Consider the following 22,933-nt stretch of genomic DNA (forward strand, 5'->3'; position numbering starts at 1 on the left):
TTCTTTACTCACTTATTGCGAGAATCAGCTCCCTCCGCTGGGCAAATCCAATGAGGCGCTCAGAGTCTCTGGAGACCACCACGGGGAAGCCGTTGTAGTCGGTGTCCTTGATGAGCGTCTCCACGTCCTCCAAGGTCATGCGGTCCTGGGTGAGCACCGACAGCGGCGGCTCTCCCCGCCGGGGCAGCATGACATCGGTGGCCAGCGTGCAGTGGGTGAACTCATCCTTCACATCCAGGAAGGGGTAGCCGTTCAAGTGGATGTGGGCCTCGTTGATGCCTTCCTTCCCAAAGGCATCGGCCGCCAACTTGCTGGTCACAGCCGCCGCCATGACGGGCACAATGTACTCCAGACCACCCGTGAACTCGAATATGATGACCACCAACGACACTGTCATCCTGGTAACTCCACCTGCAACACAAGACACCAGTGAGATTCCGAAGCCCGACCCCGGACACTCGGGGGGGGCACGATGTGTGGAAATGGATAGAGGGCTGTAAATGCTCCTCACACGTGTTCCAAGGGGACATTCCCACATGCCGCCCATGCTCAGGCCTCAGGAACAGATGCCAGGTTCTGTTCAACGTGGCATCGCATCAGGGTGGTGTAAGTCACACCTGGCTGGGGGCTCTGCTCCAATGGGGGACCCTGGCTTGTGCACCTCCCTCCCCAGGTGTGACAACCTAAAGTGTCTTCAGATACTGCCAAGTGTCCCTGAAAGGCAGAATCACTCCTGGTTAAGAACTACTGTTCTAGGTGGTATGGCTGTACGATGGTGGAGACTCCATCAGCCTGGGCCCCTAAATGACTGGGTGGGAAGAATCTTCTGTTCACCCATGTTTTTGACATATATATGTGTGTGTGTGTGTGTGTGTGTGTGTGTGTGTGTGTGTGTGTGTGTGTGTGTGTGTGTGTGTGTGTGTGTGTGTGTGTGTAGTGAGCAAGATATAAGCCTTGGTGTGTGAGCCACCGAGATTTGGGGGGATACTCTTTATAGCAGCACAACCTAGCCTATCCTGAGTAAGGCAAATGTTCAAGTCCATGCCTTCCTCCTTGCCAGTCCTCTAAGCCAGCTCAGTGCCCCCACCCCCTCCCTGCCCCACCCGTGGTTGTACCTAGGCAGGCTGCAGCTCCCACCAGTGCGTAAAGCCCTGGTTTGACGCAGTCTGCTCCGGGCCGGCATCAGTTCCGGAAGATGATCCAGGCACGGTGATGGTAAGCCAGCTGCTCCACGCCGATGCCCACCATCCTGCCCGCCATTGCTCCCAAGGCCATGCTGGGGATGAAGAGGCCCGACGGGAACTTGAGGGAGCACAGAGAAAAGCGGCATGAGGGAAGGCAGCTGAGTCCCCCTTCCCAATCCCCAGGAACCACGGTACCCCCTCGACAAGCTTGCATTTTGCTCAGTCGTCAAAGGAGGCACCGTTCTTCAAAATCAGTCAGCTGGGAAAAGGTGGGACAAGTGATTTGACCTCCTTAGTTGGTCGCATCTACTGCGACTTGGAGAGAATACCCTTTTACACTTTCATTTCTTCCCCTGCAATGTCTGGCCCTGTTTGCCTGCTACGGAGTAAAGAATGATAAGCCCCAGTGCAAATAGCATTCAAAGTGAACATCTGTCACTTGAGACACTCGTGACTTTCTCTCTCCCCTTGCCATGTCATTCAGGTTGGCTTTTAAAATTAAATGTCAAGCCACAGCATGAAAACGGAAAAGAAGGGACTGCAACTGTTCCCTGGTAAAATAAAGAAGTTGAACGCACCATCGCAGCTGCCCCTGATCTTCCAAAAAGCTTTCGAAGGCTTCCCGCTCTGTTTATAGACAGTGGATACCAGTCAGAGAGAGACGAGGGAGGCAGTTCCATCTTCCTAACCAACTACATCTTCCGAGAAGTATCCTGAATATATTCTAGCCACGTTAGCGGCAGCAAAGAAACAGACTATGGAAACTGAATGATCTTAGAAGTAGCGTGTTGCCTACTTTGCTGACTGCAAATGCATTTTAGTTTGTCTGGTGACCGTACACGTGCTATAGGACACTCCCAACTGCTCTGTGTTCATTGAGACGTGAACGCAGACCCTGAGCCACAGCTGCATTTATGTCGCCCCAGGTGGTCATCAGTCTGAGGATGCCAGGTGAACTGAAGTTCAGATCCTTGGGTGTGATTTCTAGAGTTTGGAATATTCCTCAGGAAATAGCTCCTGTATGGGCTCCCCCTTAGTCCACAGCCATTTAATCCCCAGTAACTTCAAAGTAAACTCTCAGTAATGACCAAAGGATGCTCCAGCATCTTCCTTGGACACAAAAATAAATTCCTTTGCAAGGAGATGATGGATCAGAGACAGTCAGCTGTTTAATAAAGTATACCCATCCTTCCTCTTAAGGCACAGATTCGGGTTTGTGTTTGACTATTACATACCCAGAGACACCGTTTCTTAGACTTTTAAAAACAAGACAACTCATAGAAAACCACACAGAACACAAAAGTAATGGAACACATCAGGGGCTCTGGGGGTGGGTAATGTTGTGCTTCTGGTCCTGGGTGCTGGTTACACAAGCATGTGGGTTTTGTGAAAATTCATTAAGCTGTATGCATCTCTATATGATACTCTTTTATCACACTCTAACACTCTAATAAAAGTTTCATTTTGTTTTTAAGTAAGCAATAGCAGCACTATTCACAATAGCCAAAAGGTGGAAACAACGCAAATGTCCATCCAAGGATGAGTGGATAAACCACGTGTGGGGGAATCTACAGATCGGAACACTCTGCAGCCAGAAAAGGAATGAAGGGCTGACACGTGCTACAATGTGGATAACCCTTGAAAACACTGTGCTAAGTGAAAAAAGCCAGTCCCACAAGGACAGTCCGAAATGAATTAATTTAATTAAAATGAACTGTCTGAAATAGGCAAACCTATAGAGACAGAAAGCAGATCGGTGGTTGCCAGGGGCTGCTGGGGCGGAGAACAGGAGGGACTGCTAATGGACATGGGGTCTCCTATGAAGGGGATGAAAACGTTCTGAAACTAGACCGAGGTGACGTTTGCACAACATTGTGAATGTACTTAATACCACTAACATGTACACTTTAAAATGACCAATTTCAGGTTATGTAAACTTTACCTCAATTTCTTTTGAAAAAAAGCAATAACAACTTAATGTCAGTTTCCATAAAAGAAAGCTCTTTAGGAAGGGCTTTCAAAGTATGTCTGACTTTAACGCAGTGTTTAAAAGCAAGAAGAAAGAAGCTGTCTCTTCTCCAGCTTCAGGAACAAAAATGAGGAAAGCACACGGTGTCATCCACAGCTCTTGAGGACACTGCTCGTCAGGAGACGATGTGTGCAAAGAGCCCCCGTCGTGGCCCCAGCCACACCCAGACTGGGAGGCCATCACGTGGTGTGCAGCGTAGGGTGCTGCCACACAGTCTCAGAACTCTGGGTTTGCATCTGTCTCTCCCAGAGGCAGGTGCTCTTTAGGGGCAGCATTCTGTTTCGAGTGCTGTACACCTTGGACTTAGTACAGTGCCTAGATACAGTGGATGCTCAGTGCATGCTCATCGATCCAAACTGGGCCACACACGGGCTTGTCCCACCACCTGGTATCACCCTGCCAGCAGGCAAATCTGTGATCACCCCTGGTCTGGGAGTGGGATGAAGTGAGCTCCATGCCCAGCTCTGTCTCCCATGTGCTGTGGGTCTGATTAGGCCACTCCGGGTCTCTGAGCCTCAGCTTCCTCACTTGTAAAATGGGATTAAAACCTCATTTCGCAGGCTTGTTGGTTATTAAAGAATTGTGTCCTGATCATTGAAAGAATGTCAAGTTCCCAGCACATGAGAACATTCAAGAAAGGTTGGATCCCCTTTTCCTCCCATGACAATTTTGTTCAGGAGAGTAGGGTGCTGTCCCCAGAAGGACATGGGCTCCTCTCCCCACCAGCACCTGCCCTCACTTTCTTCCCCTTCACTTACCTTCATGCCAAAGGTAAATATGGTGATGTCGATTTTGAAGATCAGCGCCAGGGCCAGCTGCCACATGGCCATGTAAACGCCAAACCCAGCTGGCCGGTCTGGAATGTCATCCACAGGCCGGGTCATGTTGGGGTCGTTGATGTAGTCACACAGCTGTGAGGACTCAAGGGCCCCACAGTCATAGAACAGCTCAAAAATGAGCTCACTGATGCTCTGCAATGTGTTGGAACTGCGGTAGGCAATGACAGTGGTGATGGCAGTCACCACAATGACCTCCAGCACCAGGTACTTCCCCAGCCAGGTGGTCTTGCGCCTCCTGCACCAGGCGATGTTGCAGTGGATGAAGAGCGTTCCCCACAAGCCCCCAAACACCCCAAGCAGGATGAAGGGGAAGAGTTCAGCCATGTACCAGGGCGTGTGATATTCCACATAAAAGAGAACAAGGTAGCTGTTCCCAAAGTGTTTGACGGATCGCAACGTGAAGGCCGCCACCAGGGCCGTGAAAAATGACCTCCACAATGTCTCCAAGAGAAAGTAGTAACTGATCTGGGATGAAGAAGTCACAAATTAGAGACTGGCCAGAGAAAGAGCTGCTCAGAGTTCAGCCACTTTGGTCAGCAGTCACCTGCTGGTGCCCACCGTGAGACACACTGGGACCAAACATGGACGAACGGCACTCACTTCATCAGTCAGTCCAGGCTTGACTATGACAAAATGCACCAACGAAGATACCAAAGGGATCTAATTGTGTCTAAAAGTAAAATGGATACTGAGCAAGGTGGCTTAAGCCACTTATTTTAAGAGAAAAATAGTTAATCATAATTCTGTTCATAGCACAGAGACCCTCCTAAAAGCAAATAAACCTCTGGATTTGATTCGGGGTGGGAAAACTCTGGCCCACAGGTCAACTCCGACCCAGCAAAAGTATTCGTAAGGCACACGAGCTAACAATGGTTTTTACATTTTTAAATGGTTGGAGGAGAAAAAAAGGTTTTTTTGAGTTGAACTACTCAGAAGAACAATATTTTGTGACATGTGAAAACTAGAAAATTCTACTTTCACGGTAAAAGGCCACAAAGAAAGTTAAAATTGCATAATGATGAACACACACACACACACACAAACACACACATACACACACACATATAGGATATTAAGAAAAGAAAATTCTAATTTCAGTGCCCCTGGAACATAGCCATGCCCAATCCCAAACTATGTGTTTTCTATGGCTGTTTTCATGCCACATGGCCAAGTTGGGCAGTTGCAGCAGAAACTGTGTGGCCCACAGTGCCTGAAATATTTCCCATTTGGCCCTTTACGGAAATCGTTTGCCAACCAGCCAACCTCTGGAATGATCCGTTAGCGTTACCAAAACGAAAAATGCTTAATTCAATAGGCTCTGAGAAACAGAGGAGTCACTATAAATCTTCAAAAACAAGTCATGTTGGCAATTTTTAAAACAATATTTTTAAATGGCAGAAATTGTAGCTCCTAAATTAACTGCAGGAATCTTATGCAACTTCTTTGAATGTACTCCTCACAGGGCAGGAGACGAAGGCTCACTGCTGTGCCAGTCATCCACGGGTCCTTGCCTCTCAGCCCCACGCATTCCCTCCGCTGCCCCTTCTCACCTCTTCCAGACTGAAAAGCACACCCCCGATCGGAGCACCAAAGGCCACGGAGACTCCAGCCGCAGCCGCCGCTGAAAGCACCTGCAAGGCAAACAGTTATGTATGAGCTCCGGGCCCTCCGTGAACACCAGCGTGTGCAGGCGAGACCATGGAGGGGCTGCGGGCAGAACGCTTTCCTGCAGCGGTAGCTGGCCGGCTCACCTCAGGCCTCTTGCCCTCATTCTTGCTGTACTTGGAGAAAAGGCTGCTGAAGAAGTTGCCGCAGCAACAAGCCACGTGCACCAGCGGCCCTTCTTTCCCAAGGCTCAGGCCGGATGTCACTACCAGCACCAGGGTGACCGTCTTAATTAGCAGGGTCCACTTCCCCAAGTAGACCCTGATGATGAAGCCGCTCAGAATCGTCTTGATCTGAAACAGAGGATCGCGAATGAGAGGGAATGAACTGTTTCAATGCATGGCCAGGAAAATAGCTGTAATTCCTCTGGGAGGCACTTTTAAAGTTTCGATTCACAAAGTCATGTGGAAGACAGGCTCTTTTAGTTTTCCATTTGTCTATATCGTATTAACAGAAACTTACATGAATATATAATTTTATATTAAGAGAAACATTGAAAAATTCAATGCAAGTAAACCTTAAGAATTCCCAAAGTACTAAAAGATCACAGGACTGAATAAGTCACTTCTAACGTCTCATTTTACTCATGATGTTTTGTCTTGTTCACATTACCTTTTGCTGTGTTGAGAAGAGACATACAAGGGGTCTTCAAAAAGTTCATGAAAAGATTCGTATTATCTTTAATTCCATTTTTCCACAAACTTTTTGAAGTATCCTCATATACCTCTGATTTTAACTGCTACCTTTTGACTCTTGGAAGATATCCCAGAGAAACGACAGGGAGAGCTGGCCAGCTACCTGACAGAGCAAACAGAGTGAAGGAGTTTAGAATACGCCACCCAGAGTATGCCACTCTGGCAGATTTACTATTTGAGTTACAGGCACTCAGAAAACAGCAGGTGCAAGTTCGCTCTGACCTTCATTTTGTTTCTTAAAAGAAGGAGATGAAATTCACATGTGAAAGATGCCCTTCCTGTACGAGTAGGACAGCATCATTCTTATCATCAAGGATGGGAAGTTGAGGCCGAAGGAATTCTGTACAAACCAACGTTGTTAGACTAGCCCTTATCCTCCTAGTCACGTCTCTGTCACTACCCGAGCCCAAGCCCCTTTACCCTGTCACATTTTCATAGTTGACTACTCTTTGTCCAATGCAGCATATGAGTGCACAACTCTAACTGCGTCTTCAGGTCTTCATTTCCTTATGAAGGGTCCCATGTCATATAAAACATGTTAAATAAATTTGTATGTTTTTCTCCTATGGATCTGTCTTACATCAATTTAATTCTCAGGCACAGCCAAAAACCCCTAAAAGGGTCGAGGTAAAATCCTGCCTCCCCTACAAGAGCAAAACGTCAGTTGAACTTTAGGTCAAGGGTTGGCAAACTATAGCCCATGGGCCAAATCCAGCTTGTTGCCTATTTTTATATGACCCACAAGCTAAGAATGGTTTTAACATTATTTAAAGTAATATAAATAGTAATAGAAATATCAAATAAAGTAAGAAAAAAATTACTAGCCTTTCAGTGAGAATAGTTTCCCCATCCTGCCTCTTGGCCCATAGGCCTAAAATACTGATTCTCTATCCTTTATAGGAAAAGTTTGCTGGCCCCTGCTGGAGGCGATAGGTAAAATGGGTGTTTACTGTCCACTTTCTCCAACTTTTCTATATGTTTGAAAATATTCTTAACACAACGTTGGAAAAGGAAGATGCTCAGCGTTCTAATAATGCACCTTTGGGGGATATACAGATGTTTGAATCCATGGCAACCCCTTTTCTTTCACCTAATCATATCTCTTGTATTGAAAAGGACTTTGACTACAGGGAGCATTATCTTGCTCCATTTTCAGACCTGCCGCATTTTGTAAATGCCAAGTAATGGCTTTCTTCCTAAAGGCGTGCTTGAGCATATTGCCTAAGGCTTTGAGAATTCAACTCAGTGCCAATCTCAGTGACTAACTTCATATACTGTGGTCCTCTCCCCCAAAACGGTGTCCTTTAGGATACAGAAACATTACCATGGCTACATAACTTCTGCCTCCAACCTCTCCCACAATTGGCTAAAATGGAGTGAATGTTTACCACCAAGCTGGCAATTTACATGCCTGAAATCACAGATTAACTAGACACCAAGTGAGTCACTCCATGTAGTTTGTGGTCGATTTGTTTTCCCATTGTGTAATACATAACGGGACAGTGTGATCGCTTGTCAGTGCCATTTACATAACTTCAAAATGCCTCCTTGTGGACACTGCTCTGCCAAGTAATCAATTTCTCAAGTAGCTATTACAGCCCTTCACAACCTCAGCGCTCATCAGAATCACTGGGAATCGGGAAATATTGAGAACTGGCTCTCCCCAGAGAGATTTGATGTAATTGGCCTCGGGTGCATCCAGGGTATGAGGAGTTGCACAGCCTCCCCAGGTGAATCTACAATGCAGCCCAGGTGGACAACCACTGCTCCATTCCAGGAAAATGTAGCACAGATAGCCCTAATTTCTCAATATTTAAGAGACGGACCTGAAACACTCTTGGTCCTTTCACGAATTCCTGCTACTGAGCGTCGTGTCACCTGTGCTGACTTGGGGAAGGTCATGAAGTCAGCGAATCTTCAGATTGTTAAAGGGGTGTGCACAGGACCATTTTCATCTCAGGAACTACGGACAGATCCGTATCCTAATTCAAGGAGAGGGAGCAGGTGAGGGAAAGAGCCCATGCGAGCAGAGCAGGTCGTGCATGTCTTCCTGAAGAATTCTATGAGCTCCTCCCTGCAGGACACACCAGAGGCCTCCTAGCTGCGCAGTCAGCTGGTGTTTCTTGAATGAGCCTTTAACTGATGGCAAATTAGTGGTGGTGAAACCAGGCCTTAACAGGTGGTAGTTGGCCTAATGGATCCTGTGCTCTGGGGATCTCAGATCCCTTTATTTAAGGGATGTTTTATTATGCCTGCCACAATCCTGCCCTTTTGTGTTGCCTTGAATAAAATTCTCTATAATTTGTTTCAGTTAGTTAATGTGGATTTGGACCCCAGGGTACAGTTTAAAAGTGTAATACCACTTAGAAAATTACAAGCATCTAAATTACCTGAGCCTTTGCCAGCCATGACATGTGGTGAATTGAACAGTGTAATATGTATTTTGTAATTCTCTAAAATGATTTGACAAAATTCTCATGATCAAATTAGGGACTAAAGAGGGCAAATTCATTCCCAATAGATGCCAAAATCCAATGACTTGCTTTAACTTGGATTCATTGAGACTGAAGCAAGCAGGGCTTTCACAAGGTGTATTGCAGTGGATTTGTGACTTGGTATTTTTAACTTTAAAACCAGAACACTTCCTGGTAAGTAAATATTTGGAAGAGTGTTCATTTCTTGTAAAGAACGGAAACATCAACTCAGAGTAATTTCTGGGAAGACATGATTTCATATACGAGGATACTTCAAAAAGTTCGTGTAAAGATTTGTATTTTAAGTCTATATTTCCACGACTTTCTTGAAGTCCTTGCATAGTTGATAGTGGTTCTACTGATAAAGTGAATAGAAGCAGAAAGAGAGACTCTTACCCAGTCAGCTCTGCTATAATACTTGTTTAGAAAATGCATATTTGTTCCAATGCCATCTATACATTAGGGAAGAATTTGAGCATAACACAAATTTCATGTCTGTTTATGCACAATTTGCTCTGGGAGAAATATGAGGTGAATGCAGAACACCATACCCAGCTGAACCGAGCTATGTAGGAAAACACAAAACATACATATACGCACATGCCTCAAACATCAACCAGTCCACACATGTGTGGGGAGCCACACCCGTGCACGCCGCTGTCACAGCTTCCCATCCAGGTCCAGATAACCCTCCTGCAGCCCCTTCACAGTAACTCACAAGCTGCAGCCCTTCTGATGCCCACTTCCACAGCCAACTTCAAGTTTTTTCAAGAAGAAAGATACTTATTGTAGTATTGACATATTTCTTGGCCATTTAATGTGTAAAACTGTGCTGCTGTTTTTCCTAGCCTATTTTTTTTTATATGTATCACTGATGAAGTTTTTGAGTATTGTGTTCCTAACCCATTTTCTCCATAGGTCCTCTTTTTTTTTTTAATTGCGTGATTTTGCATGGCATGGTGATGTTTAGGAATGTATATGTCACACTATAGCAGAACTGGCTGTATTGAGAAAATAGGATGGTTATACGGCTTGATTTTTGGGTTCCTGAAGCAATTTGTTAATATAAACCATCAAAAATTCAGCATGACATATTAAGAAATTTCCCCTAACTTTCCTGAAACAAGACCATATTGAATTTTTCTTTTGACCATCTTTCAATGACTCAGCCCTTCCTGTAACTGCCTGGACCAGCGTCAGTGGTGGAGGGCACCACCCAAGGGTTGGGACATGTCGCCACAACTGGTGCAGAACTACATCTTCATACTCACCATCTCTACCGCCTGTGGGCCTTGCTGCAGCACCAACTTGAAGAACTGAATTGCCTTGATTCGAGGGATAAAACGAGAATTTTTAAAATTATTTCTGGCTAAAATTTTCACTGTCTGGGCTCTTTGCGATTCAGCTCAATTTAACATTATTCTGCCCAGTAGATCCTTGCAGGTTTCAAGTTCAGTCTCCGGCACTCCCCTTGATCGATGAGGTCACTTCCCTCATGCTTTGGTTACATGAAAGTGTGGAAAACTGTTTATAAGAACGCTAAATTCAGAAGGGTAAATTCACAGTGCATGCGGTAGAAGTGAAATTAAGTTGTGTAAAGATTGCTATTACCTGGTCATCAGAAGAGCAGAATGTGGCAAAGGAGTTTAATCATCAGTAAACTTTCTCAGCAACAAACCTCCGCTATTGCCCTTTTTTCACATTATATCATAGGCGCACTTCCAAGTCATCCCAGTGCCTATTTATGCGCGTGGTTAATGAACTCTGATTCCACAGGCCTTAAGAGTTATGCCTGGTTTACTACAACAATGGTTTAATCATCAGAGAAGCGATAAAGCAGAAATCTTGGATACAGAGTATGAATCCTGAACTCACAGTTGACCAGCTTGGTGGCCTTGGGCAAGTTCCTTAACCTCTCTGTGCTAATTTCTTCAACTACCAAATGCACAATAATAGGACCTGCCTCATAGTCTACTGTGAGGAGTAAATGAGGTAGTAAAATGAGTTCATGCTCAGAACTGTGCTTGGCACAACAGTGCTACGGAAGTCTTTGCTATTCTTATTATTGGTACAAAAGAAATTCAGCCACGACTCACCTGAGGTATGCCAGAGCCACAGGCATATGGCACAAACACGCACACCAGGGAGACGGCCAGAAACGCAAACAACAACGCCCACAGGATGTACATTAAGTAATTCAGAATGTAAGCACTGGCATCCTAAACAGACACAAAGGAAGAGGACATGAGCCATGGCAAACCTGAGCAACATACCAAAGCCACCCCTCTGTCGGGAGAGCAGACGCTTTGATGGGATCGGGCAGGCCCAGTCCCTGTCTTGTAAAAACAAAAAGGCCAGAGTCGGTTTTATCGGCTGTCGCCATCGCTGAAATGGGAACACACCACCCAGCACCGGTGTTCCTCCAGGAGCTGTTCACGTGCACCTTCCACCGGCTGATGTCTCAGAGGCAACGGAAGCCATGAATGACACTCGATTTTAACCACCACTTGCACTAGAGCTAATGAACGGTGTGCTGCAGAAAATTCTGTCTTCAGAGCCTGGAAGGCCTGTCTTTCTTGTCTGCGGTGGACTGGTCTCTCCTAGCTTTCATTGAGGCCATGCTCACACCCCAGCAAGCAACCGCACTGATGATGAGCAAGGGTGGGAGCTGTGGTTTGGAATGCTTCTACTCAGGTGAGCTGCCTGGCCCAGCGGCCTCAGCATGCCTTTGGAGCTTGCCAGAAATGCAGAGTCTCAGGTCCCATTTGAGAGGCACTACTTGAGGGGAAACTTGATCATCTCCCTCAGAATATTTCACTGATTCCAAATTATGTGGTCTGTGCGAGTATTTTTCTGAACCAAAGACATAGTCTGGGGTCTTTTGGGTTGAGGACCTGGTCTGCTGAGTGGAGTCCGCATTTCTTTAGGCCTCAGCTTCTTGCTACGATCTGGATGACACAAGTGAGGGGAGAAGGAAAGAGAGGTCACCTACAAGTCAGGCCATGGACACAGCCACGTGTGTTCCTATTAAATGCAAAACACGTTCCAGAAGACTGCTCTGGCCTTTACAAGCACATATATTCTCACCCTATGTGGTGAGAAATCGGACAGAGGAATATCTTTCACCCACTTAAGTATGCACATTTTTTGGAGGCTAAAAATAACTTCTCACTCCTACTAACAGTAATTCTTTGAACCAAAGTATAGATATTAAAAGTAGTTGAAAAGATGGATGGTCATATTTCCCCAAAATACATATTGCAAGTAGGAGAGAAGAAATAAAATACGGCACCCAGCCACCTCCGCCTGCCCACGCCCATCAACCCAAGTAGAGAGTTTCTTTTAGGAAAGAACAGAGAGCACTGAGAATGTGTAAGATTTCAAGACCTCTGTCTACTTCTGAGATCTGAAGAAATTCATTTTCAATTCCACTGAGAAAGGGGTTTAACAAAATGGCAAAGTGCATTCCAAATGTCTTCAGCTGTGGTAAGTTGGTCCAGCAAAAAAACAGTGGGGCAGGGAGGAGACGTATAAACAGATTACATGTACCTTCCAAGAACAGTTCTAGCTTGAACGGTCCTCACATTACCCCTATTGTGAAGCTTGGCTCGTAGCTCCTGTCACCTGGCTTGCTGATCCTTCAATGACCCATAGTCATTGTAGTAAGCACTGAATTTGGTAAAAGCTAAACCTTTCCTGAGCTAAGATTTTTATAAAGATGTGAAGCTCTAAGTGCCTTGAAGGCAAACACTAGGTCTGTGGTTCACCACCACATCCCCTGTGCCTGGGACATTCTCTTCACAGAAGGCCCGGAACATCCTCTGTAATGCGCTCATAAAATGTAGTGGAAGATAACGGAAAGCACAATATGGTACCAGTTCATACCCACTAGCATGGCTAACATCAAAAGCAGATAATAATAAGTGTTAGCAAGAAGGAGAGCAAATGGGAACCCTCATGCGCTGCTGGTGGGAAGGTAAAATGGTGCAGCCAGTGTGGAAAACAGTCCGGAAGCTCCTCAAAAGGTCAAACACAGAGTTGCCATCTGACCCAGCAATTCCACTCCTGGGTATACACTCAAGAGAAATGAAACAGGTGTCCACAAATGTTCATAGCAACATCATTCATAATAGCAAAAAGGTGGAAGCAACCCATGTTCATCAGCTGATAAAGTGATAAATAAAATGTGGTATATCCCCTGGTTCATTGTACACTTTAAATATGGAATGTGAATTATATCTCACTAAAGCTGTTATTCTAAAAAAAGATAATTCATATTTTCACCTCAATTGAAAGGTATAAAAATTAACGCTATTTCTTCACCATGATCAACAAACTACGTTCAGTAAGAAAAATAAAGCCAAATACAAGGCTTTTAAAGTCTGGGTGGCTGCATCAGAGCTAGAGAAGAGCAAGTCACACTAGTATTACGCCATGGACTCTCATCGCAACAGACACTTGAAGGTGAAATGACACGAAACAACCGGCAGGGTCCCAAGGGCATGTGGAATGGTGGGAGTCCCCAGGAGGACCCTGCCCAGGCACCCACCTCTGACTGATTCACCAGCAGCTCCGACCATTTCTGCCACCGTGGACACTTGTCTCTGTCCTCAAAAGTGGTTTCATTGGAAGTCCAGCAGCACTGCTCGTGGCTGTACCAGAAGGCAGACAGGCAGACACCTTCTTTCAGGTCTGTCATCCACTCGACTGCAAGATCGATGACCCCAGCTAAGCTGCCTGGAGGAACCAGCACAAGCCACTAAGAGGAGTCACCCGTGCTGCGAAGGGAATGCACAACACAGCAGCCACGCAGGAACGCGGTGACCACGCAGGCCCCAACACCAGAGCAGGAACGAACATGCCATGGGCTGTCACTTACATAGGAAGCTTCTCTCATTAACCTGGCAGTCACTGAACACATACGGTGAGGGCAGCACCAGCCCAGGGAGAGATACAAAGCGCTCAGTGGCTTACACCAGGTAGGAGAGTGAGACACGCAGGTTTACACTCTCATCTCAAGCCACTGGGGCCAAGCACTTTCCGATTCATCCCTTTCCAAATTTTGGAAATAGGGTACGTACACTGTAAAAGACAAAGCCCCCTCAGCAGCTTCTGGGGCAGGATCCTGGGCACATGCAGATTAACATTTCTTGGGGAAACATGATAATGCAGACAAAATGGAGGCATAACAGTTATGATGGCCTCATATCGTAAATGAGTAAGGTTTTGCCCCCAAATGGGAACCAAACTTGGGAAAGCCATGCTGATTAGGACGTTCTGGATTCTTTAAATTCTGGGTAAGGGATCATGGATCTATACAAGTACATAATGAGTTTAAAGGCCGATAGAAGTGGGATGAAATAGAATGTGCAACAGAAAGAGAAACACCACGTGTCCTCACTCATAACTGGGAGCTGGAAAATAAATTTAAAAAGAAAGAAGGAAAGACACAAGGATCCCAATTATACTTTGCAAAGGAGAGAAAAGGACCGAGGTGGGAAAGGGGGAGGGGAGATGGCCAAGGGAGGGCCTGGTAAAGGGCCACCCAAAACGATGACATGGTGTCATGCCGAGTGTGCCAATTATCCTGGTCGGAGCATCGCATGTTGCATACGGCTACAGATATTCAAGCCTGTGCCCCCCACACATGTACAGTCACTTACGTCCCAACAGAAACATAAATAATAGACTGTGCAGCTCAGAGGGCCACAAAAGGCTGCCTTGTGTCTCTCTTTCCAGAATAACTCATTCTAGTCTTTTCCAAAGGCAAGGAATGTTCTCCGGCTTCTTAACTTGTCAAACTTTTACTGAATCCTCAGGACAGTATCGGGTTCACACCCACATCACCCCCAAAGGCATCCGCACCCCCACATCGGTGCACCCCGTCCCTTGTCCTGTGCTCCGTGTGCAGCGGCCCGCCTCAGACCCAGACCCCCTGCATCCTCAGGCCCTCCCTCTTACAGTTCCCCTTTCTCTCTCCTGTCCCTGCCACCTCCCCTTTCTGATGGCTCCTTCCCAGCAGCCTTCAGTGTGAACACTGCCCGGCACCACCTTCCCATCCAGCTACCGGCCTGTCTCTTCCGTCCGCTCAGCCTCACTCCGCTCTGTCCACCTGGAGACCCGCAGCTCAGGCAATGGCCTTTGCTCAGTCCTCATCTTCCAGGACAGGACCAGCAAACTACAGCCCACGGGCCAAATCTGGCCACTGCCTGTTTTCGTAAATCTAGTTTTATTGGAGCACAGCTGTGCCACTCGATGAGGTGCCATCTGTGGCTGCTTTCAGGCTACAGAAGCAGAACTGAAGAGGTGACACAGAAAGGGGGTGGCCCACCGAGCTGACAATATTTACTCTCTGGCTCCTTACAGAAAAAGTGTGCAGACCCCAGTTCCAGACCTCTCAGCATCCTTTGACACTGCTGACCACTCCATCCTTCTAGAAACACGCCTGCCCTTCGTTTCCACAACATCATCCTCCCCTGCTTTCCTCCTGGCTCTCTGGTTTTCTCTGTCTTCCTGATCTCTGCTCTACCCTACTTCTAAAAGGCACATTTCCTCCACGCTTGACCCTAAACCCTTCTCTCTTCTTACACTACACTCTCGACCCTGGCCACCTTGGTCACGTCCTTCTATTGCCACTGAGCTGTAGCTGTGCATATCTAGCGCTGCCCTCCAGGAACGTAGGAGCTCCTGTCTCCTGTGCTCAGTCACTACAGAGCGCAGCTGCCAGCTCCACTGCCCATGGCAGACATCACCCATTGATCTGACACACTCTACTGGATTCGCCTTCACAACGCTTTTGACATGCCCCTGTCAGACAGCACTTATCCACTGTGGCAGACTCGTGTGGAATCACCCTCAAACACCCTTTCTAACAGAGCCCCAAGCAGCCAAAGCCAATGAGCAGCAACTGTCAAAGGACACACTTCTATTTGCCCTCTCGGGTCTGTGGGACATCTCCACCCCAGGTCTCTGCATCCAACGCTGAGCGACAGTATCTAGCTCCCAGGCCCAGCTTTGCTCGCAGCTGAGTGAAGGGCCCAGAATCCAGGTCCTTGAGCAAACCAGAAACCTGCGTAAACATCCCACTCCAGGCAATCACCACATCCTAGCGATTCCACCTCCAAATCTCTCTTGAATCGCTCCAGTCCCCTCCCTCCCCACAGCCTCTGCTGCCATTCAGGCCACCGTTTCAGAATCATTTCTGTCTGGGCTGCAGCCAGAGTCCCCTTTCGGGTCTCCATGCCCAACTTGCCCCCCTCCAGTGGGTTCTCCACACTGTGGTCAAACAGGCTTTCAAAGCTGCCAATCTGACCCACACCAGCGCCTATGGAAAAGCCTGCCACGGTTTCCCATTGTTCTTGGGCGAATGCCCAAATCCTCAACAGATTGCTGTCCCTGATGGCAGGCACCTCGTATCTCTCCAGCCTCATCTTTTTCCATCACTAACCCCCGCCCTCTGCCCTCTCCATGTTTCTGGAACATTCCAGGAGCTCCTCTCTGCACCATCTCGGCAAGCATTACCCTCCCTCCACTGGGCAGTGTCCTCCTTATCTTCCAGATTCCGGCATTTATATCCCTCCTTTGGGAAGACTTCTCTGAGTTCCTAAGTCTGGCCCAAGTGTATTTCTCGGGCCTTGCCCCACCTCAATACCTACTGTATCCTGATCTCATGGTTAGCAATATAGGTATATATATGTCTGTACTTCCACAGGCTATAAATCACGGAAAAAATGTTTCATTGTCTGGTTTTCATGCCTCGGTGGGGGTTAGATCAGGCCTCCAGACCCTGTGTCCACTGTAAGTGGGCAAAGAGATTACCTGCCTTTCCCATTATTGTACCCACGTCAGGTACATAGTTGGAGCTGTATGTCCACATTGAGTGGATGACAGCAGTAAATAAATGAAGGAAAAAATCAGAAAACTCAGGTCCCTTGGCTCACTCAAGGGATATGTATTGAGCACCTACTTACTACGTGCCAGTCACTAGTCCACATCCTGGGGATACAGCAGTGAACAAAGCAGACCGAAGTCTCTGACTTCATGGAGCTGTACCTCGTGGTGGGGACAGAGACACTTGTCAAGTAAGTAAGTAGCCAGAGACTGCACTAGAAGGTGATAGGTGCTAGAGAGAAAATACAGCTCGATACAATGGTACATCCGCCTTGGAAAACAGTCTGGCAGTTCCTCAAAAAGTTAAACACAGAGTTACCATTTGGCCCAGTAACTCCACTACGAGGCATATACCCAAGACGAAACCAAGTGTCCACATAAAGACCTGCACACAATTGCTCTCAGTGGCATTATTCAGTACAGCCAAAGAGTAGAAACAACCCAAATACTCATCAACAGATGACTGGATAAACAAAATGTGGTTTATCCATACAATGGAGTAGTATTCAGTAATAAAAAGGAAGAAGGCTTGATTCTTGTGACGATGTGGATGAACCTTGAAAACATTGTGCTAAGTGAAAGAAGTTGATCACAAAAGACCACATTGTACTGTATGATTCCATTTGTAAGACATATACAGAACAGCCAGATCCATAGAGACAAAAAGTAGATTAGTGGTGACCTGAGGCTGAGAGGGTACTGGGGGCTGCGGCTGTGATAGCTAAAAACTACAGAGGTTTCTTTGGGGGTGATAAAATTGTTTTAAAATCGATCGTGGGGCCGAGCCCATGGCACACTCGGGAGAGTGCGGCACTGGGAGCGCAGCAACGCTCCCGCCGCGGGTTCGGATCCTATATAGGAATGGCCGGTGCAGTCACTGGCTGAGTACCGGTCAGGAAAAAGACAAATATATATATAAGTAAAATTGATCGTGGTGATGGTTGCACAACTCTGTGAATATACTAAAAGCCACTGAACTGGACACTTTATATGAGTGAATTGTGTAGCACATGAATTATATTTCAATAAAGCTGTTACATACACACATATATACATACCTAGAGCAGGAAAGGGGGATGAGATTCAGAGGGAAGGATGTAATTTTAGAGAAGGCAGTCGGGGAAGGCCTCAAATGAAAGGTAACATTTGAACAAAGACCCAGTGAACGTGGTGGAGGGGTCTTGCAGATATCCAGGGGCAAGACCCAATGATCACCCCAAATTCCGTCATTATTCACTCATTCATAATCACATTATCCCACACCCAATCCTCAATGCTGATTCTGGTTCTGACCGCGCCTCAGCTTTATTCTACGGTACAACAGCGACCCCCAGTGGCAGCTCCCGATAAACGCCCTGCAGAGGAGATGCCGCTGGGCCTCTCCATCAGGGGTCAGAATATAGTGGCCAGGGAGCCACTGAGGGGACGGACAGCCAGCCAGACACTTGGTGCATCCAGGGCAAAAGAACACTTGAGCCACTTCTCTTTCCACTGTCCTCCCATTCTTGCCCTCCTTTTTCACGGGCCTTCCTTTCTCCGGCGGTTCTCACCCCGGCCTGCATATTCGAATCACAGAAGGGAGAAGAGGGGTCTTTACTGAATGCCAGGGCGCCCCCTCCAGAGAAGCTGTTTAATTGCAGCCCAGGCAGTGCTACATATTGTTTCACTCCCCAGGTGATTCCTCCTGCCAGAACTGACAGCAACTGAGTTGATAGTGAGACCAGCTGGTCAAAATCGGGTCAGCTAAAGATAGCCCAGTTGCGCTCCTCGACTAGCCAAATAAATCTAAGCTGTGCCATTTATTCCAGCAAGACACCAGAACATCTGTTCCAAGTGTCTTCATTTACCCTATTTATTTCTCCTTCCTAGGAGCCAAGAATAATGATACAGTGTAAGGTTTGATAAATCTATTCTAAGTAGGGCCATCAAATCCAGAGCAAACTCCATCCCCTCCCACCTGCCCCGCCCCGCCCCGGCCTCCTTCAAAGGTCTTCACAGAAGCGGTCAAGCAAACGTGGTGGCAGAAGACCATGTATCTGCCAAGACTAATTCCCTTCCCTGGTTGCCGCCGCCGGGGGAGGGAGAATAGAATTGGGGAAATGAACAGACAGCTGCTGTGGCTAGTAGGAAAGGGCTGCTCTCAAGCATTCCCCTTGGCTTCTTTTTTCTGAAATGCCGAGGCGGACGAGGCAGATGGGGCCCTTCCCTGGCCACCGAGCCTCTCCTACAATTATCCATGAAATAAATGAAAGGTCGCCTGGAAATCGGAATCACCTGTAATCACAAAATGATGTGTCTCATTACTGTTCTTTCTTAAAGCACTTTCTACATTCTGCCTGTATTACAGTCACTTCTCTGATCAATTTTCTAGCCATAATGCTTATGTTGTTATATGTAGGGGATTTTTGTTCAGGGGATCTCTTCAGCATGCTCAAATTTTTAAATTCTTAGACATTAACCCTCCCAGCCTCCTCCAAGGAAGTAAGTTTCGGGACACAATTTCCATGCAGAGCTGGTGCATTTGACATTAAAAGGACAGGTTTCCCCTCCAGATATGCTTCCATTTACTCTGGAAACATCTACTACTTGCAAACACGGTGTTGGGATTATAAAAAGGAAGGACACAGAGTCCCCGAGGGTCAGAACGATGTCGGGGCTGGGGATCTCCCAGGGCCTACCTCAGATCCTGTGGGTGTCTAGCATGGTTTTGAGTGCCCTACGGTGTTTACAAGTCATTCGAGGACCTGCCAGTAGTAGCAAAAGCCAGTCTCGTGTGGTGTTTGATTATGGCAGCTCAAAACGTTTTCATATTTCGTTGGCTTCTATATAACCAAGGACAGCAGAATGCAGAACGCGTGCTTTCAGGACACTCCCGCATGGTCATAAACCTTTGCACTATGTGGAAAGGGCCAACCAGCTCTATAATGACAGCTCTCCAGAAGCTTAATCGATGACACATTTGATGGAAACTATATGGTCATGTATTCTGCTCTTAGACATTTCAAGTAAGAAATCTCTTGCATGGGGCAAAAGGGAAACGCTCCACATTCCAAACATCATCCCAAGCGGCTGGGGCTCGGGCGCGTTAGCGTCCGCAGCTCGCCCGGGAGCGCTGCGTGCCCTGCGCGTACCTGCCAGCAGGCCGATGAGCAGCATGACCACCCAGCCCGACCAGGCGTCCTGCAGGCTCCTGATGAACCCCCATATGGACTCCTTGCTTTCGCTGGCTATCTGGAAGCAGAGCAGACACAGCAGGTGATGTGCACACATTTTTCAACTCATGCTTTTCTCCTTGAAACTGTTTTCTCAGGAAACAGCGTGGTAATTAAGAGAAAATGAAGGTAATTCAGCAACCAAATTCCCAGTTACATTATCCATTCAGATGTGTGCCACAATGACACAATGGGCTTCCTAGCTCATAGAGCTATGGAGGTGCCATCATATTTTCCAAGGAACAAGAGTACCAAAAACTGCACTTGATTAGAAAAATATACTGAATGTGATCTGATCTTTCATTATTTAAAAGCCATTCTGAAGGAGGCACTGACTGGGTATCACTATCTTGAATATGAGCTACTGTTTTAACTTACATTATCAGGTCTGTTCATTAGAAAGCCTCTTCAACAAAGACTGCATTTCCTACTTTTGTTTTCAAGGTTTAATTTTAAGAGCAAGAACTGTGAATTAGCAGCATGGAGCACAGTTGCCATGGCAGATGGACACGTCTATACACACTGTAAGAACACACCTTTGCCTCCCTGTGTTAACAAAATCCTCCAAGATCACCATTCCCCTCGCAACCCTTTTGAGCTGTGGTTGACAAACATTTTCTATATAGGACTAGACAGTAAATATTTCGGGCTCTGCAGGTCAAATGGTGTCTGTTGCAACTACTCAGCTCGGTCACTGTGCACAAAAGGAGCCATAAAGAACATGTAAATGAATGGGCATGACTAAGTTCCGACAAAACTTTACAAAACGAGGTGCCAGCTGGCTTTGGCCCGAGGGCCATAGTTTGCTGAGCCCTGCTCTAGAGGGAAGGCTGCCCTGTCCCCGTGCTCCTCCACATTGGAGACAAGAGGCTGCGCCATCTTCTTGACTGAACCTCACTCCTGCACAGCTCTTCCTCCTTTCACTGCCAACCTTCATGAAATGGCGTGACACAGTCGCACTCTCCACATCCCTCTGCATCTTGCTCTGAAGCGGCTCTCCCTGAGGTCGCCGACAGCCCCCATGTTGTTGGTTCACCATTACCTCTCTATGGAGGCTGACCTTGGGAGCAGCCCCTCCTCAACACTCTCTCCTCTTCTCACTTGGGACAACTCTCAGCTGGTCCCCTCTCTCACCTCTCCCTGCTTCTCCTCAGAGTTTGTCACTGGCACCCACCTACCTCCCACAGACCTCCTAACTCCTGGCATTGCCCAGGGTCCTGACCGCCTCCTTCCATCTTCCTCCACATTCCCCGGCCACCCTGGCCACCTCTAAAGCTTCAGCACCTACTCTCATGCCAGGTACCTGTCACTGTGGCCCTGACCTGGCCCTGGAACTGCAGAGTTCCCTCCACCTGCCAACCACCCACCCCAGCTGCAGGTGAGGTGGGCAGCTCAAATTCAAAGCATCTGAAACAGAACTCATTGGTCTTGCTCTGAAATCTGCCACCTCCCCATCATCAAAGGCATCACCCCCATCTGGCCACAGCCCGGTATTCCTTGACTCCGCTCCCCGCCTGACCCCAGCCCCTCCCCTATTCCTGTCAATGGCTCTCTGAGGACCCTGCTCCCATCGATCCACCTCTACTTCAGGGCCCTTAGTCAGACCTCCCGCTTCCTCCCGAACTCACTTCCAAGCCTTCTGTTTCTCCCTTTGCAATGCATCTTTATTGTATTCTGTCGCCTGCAACACAAAATACAAACTCCTCCCCATGGCCTACTCAGTCACTCCCAATGGGCCCCATTGCTCATGTTGCTACAAATCTTTTTTTTTTCTTTTTGCAGCTGGCTGGTAAGGGGATCTGAGCCCTTGACCTTGGTGTTGCAAGGCTGCGCTCTAACCAACTGAGCCCACCTGCCAGCCCTTACTCATGTTTCTAGACTCATCTGCTTTCTTCCCCTTCCAGGAATCCCCCACCAGATCCCTGGAGCTCCCTGAATTTCCCAAGTGTGCCATGTTCTTTCATGCCTCTGACTTAAGAAAGGGCCACTCTGCTGTTTAGAATGCGTTTCCCTTTGTCTGCCCAGTGCACTCTTAGTCTTCCTTCAAGTCCCAACTGAAATATCAGCCTCTGAGAACCTCTTCCCTAAACGTCTCTCTTAGAGGATCCCATAGCACTTACACATAGCTTTACTGCAGACCATTAAAATATATATCGACTGCCAACTAGATGCCCAGCCCCATAACATGTGCTTTCACACACACAGCCTCACTTACCCTTGAGGAATAATCACCTCTGTCCCCACAGATGAGAAAATGAGGGGCCCAGAAATGGCACCCCCAAAGTCACCTAGCCCGAAGGTGTCAAGAGTAGGAAGTGCCCCAGATTCATCTGATTCCAGAGTCCCCTCCTTGTGCTTTGCACCACATTCTCTCTATATGACACAGCCTCCCACCCCCAGCACCCGGAGCTACGTCTCTGCCCTTGCCCCACTCTTCTTTAGAACCTAACCTGGTACGTGACACATAAACCTGAGCCCCCACTCAACAACTTCCAGATGCCAGCATGCCGCAGCCACTTGCGGGGATCCCCTTCAACTTGTCCCTTTGTAACGCCACCTACCTTTCTGTGACTGTCAGTGTCCCGTGACTTTTCCCTTAGCCAGTCGATGGTGTGGAAGTCCTCATATGTCCCCACATCGGGGAATGGCTCATCGAGAAAATTCATCAGGTTTCCAGTGCCACTCATCGCTCCTGCATTGACCAGGCCAGTTACACCTGAGAGAGAAAAACGGTCATGGAAAAGGTGAACAGAACATGTACGTGGACATGCCAGAAGATAACCCACTGGCTCTATTTTCTTACACAAAAAGAAGTTATCTCAGCATAGGCATCTCTGCTGTAGTAACATATATACACAGTCAGTTCTCATTATAGGTAGAAGATGTGTTCTATAAAGTCACTTCAGACACTACATTAGCAAAAACTGAATGACCGCTCCTAGGAG

The 22,933-nt window shown here is 47.3% G+C and overlaps 1 protein-coding gene across 1 annotated transcript; it reads right to left on the bottom strand.

The window, feature by feature from the left end:
- Nucleotides 1-4: 4 nt before the first annotated feature.
- Nucleotides 5-22,687, bottom strand: LOC134368950 (H(+)/Cl(-) exchange transporter 4-like). The gene is given in 9 exon segments (XM_063085187.1): nucleotides 5-411; nucleotides 1,116-1,302; nucleotides 3,972-4,517; nucleotides 5,603-5,683; nucleotides 5,804-6,010; nucleotides 10,983-11,105; nucleotides 13,436-13,623; nucleotides 19,908-20,007; nucleotides 22,550-22,687. Coding segments are annotated over 9 exon segments (1,965 nt in total). The 5' UTR covers nucleotides 22,676-22,687.
- Nucleotides 22,688-22,933: the final 246 nt, after the last annotated feature.

This window comes from Cynocephalus volans, chromosome Y (genome assembly GCF_027409185.1).
Source record: "Cynocephalus volans isolate mCynVol1 chromosome Y, mCynVol1.pri, whole genome shotgun sequence".
Lineage (NCBI taxonomy): Eukaryota > Metazoa > Chordata > Mammalia > Dermoptera > Cynocephalidae > Cynocephalus > Cynocephalus volans.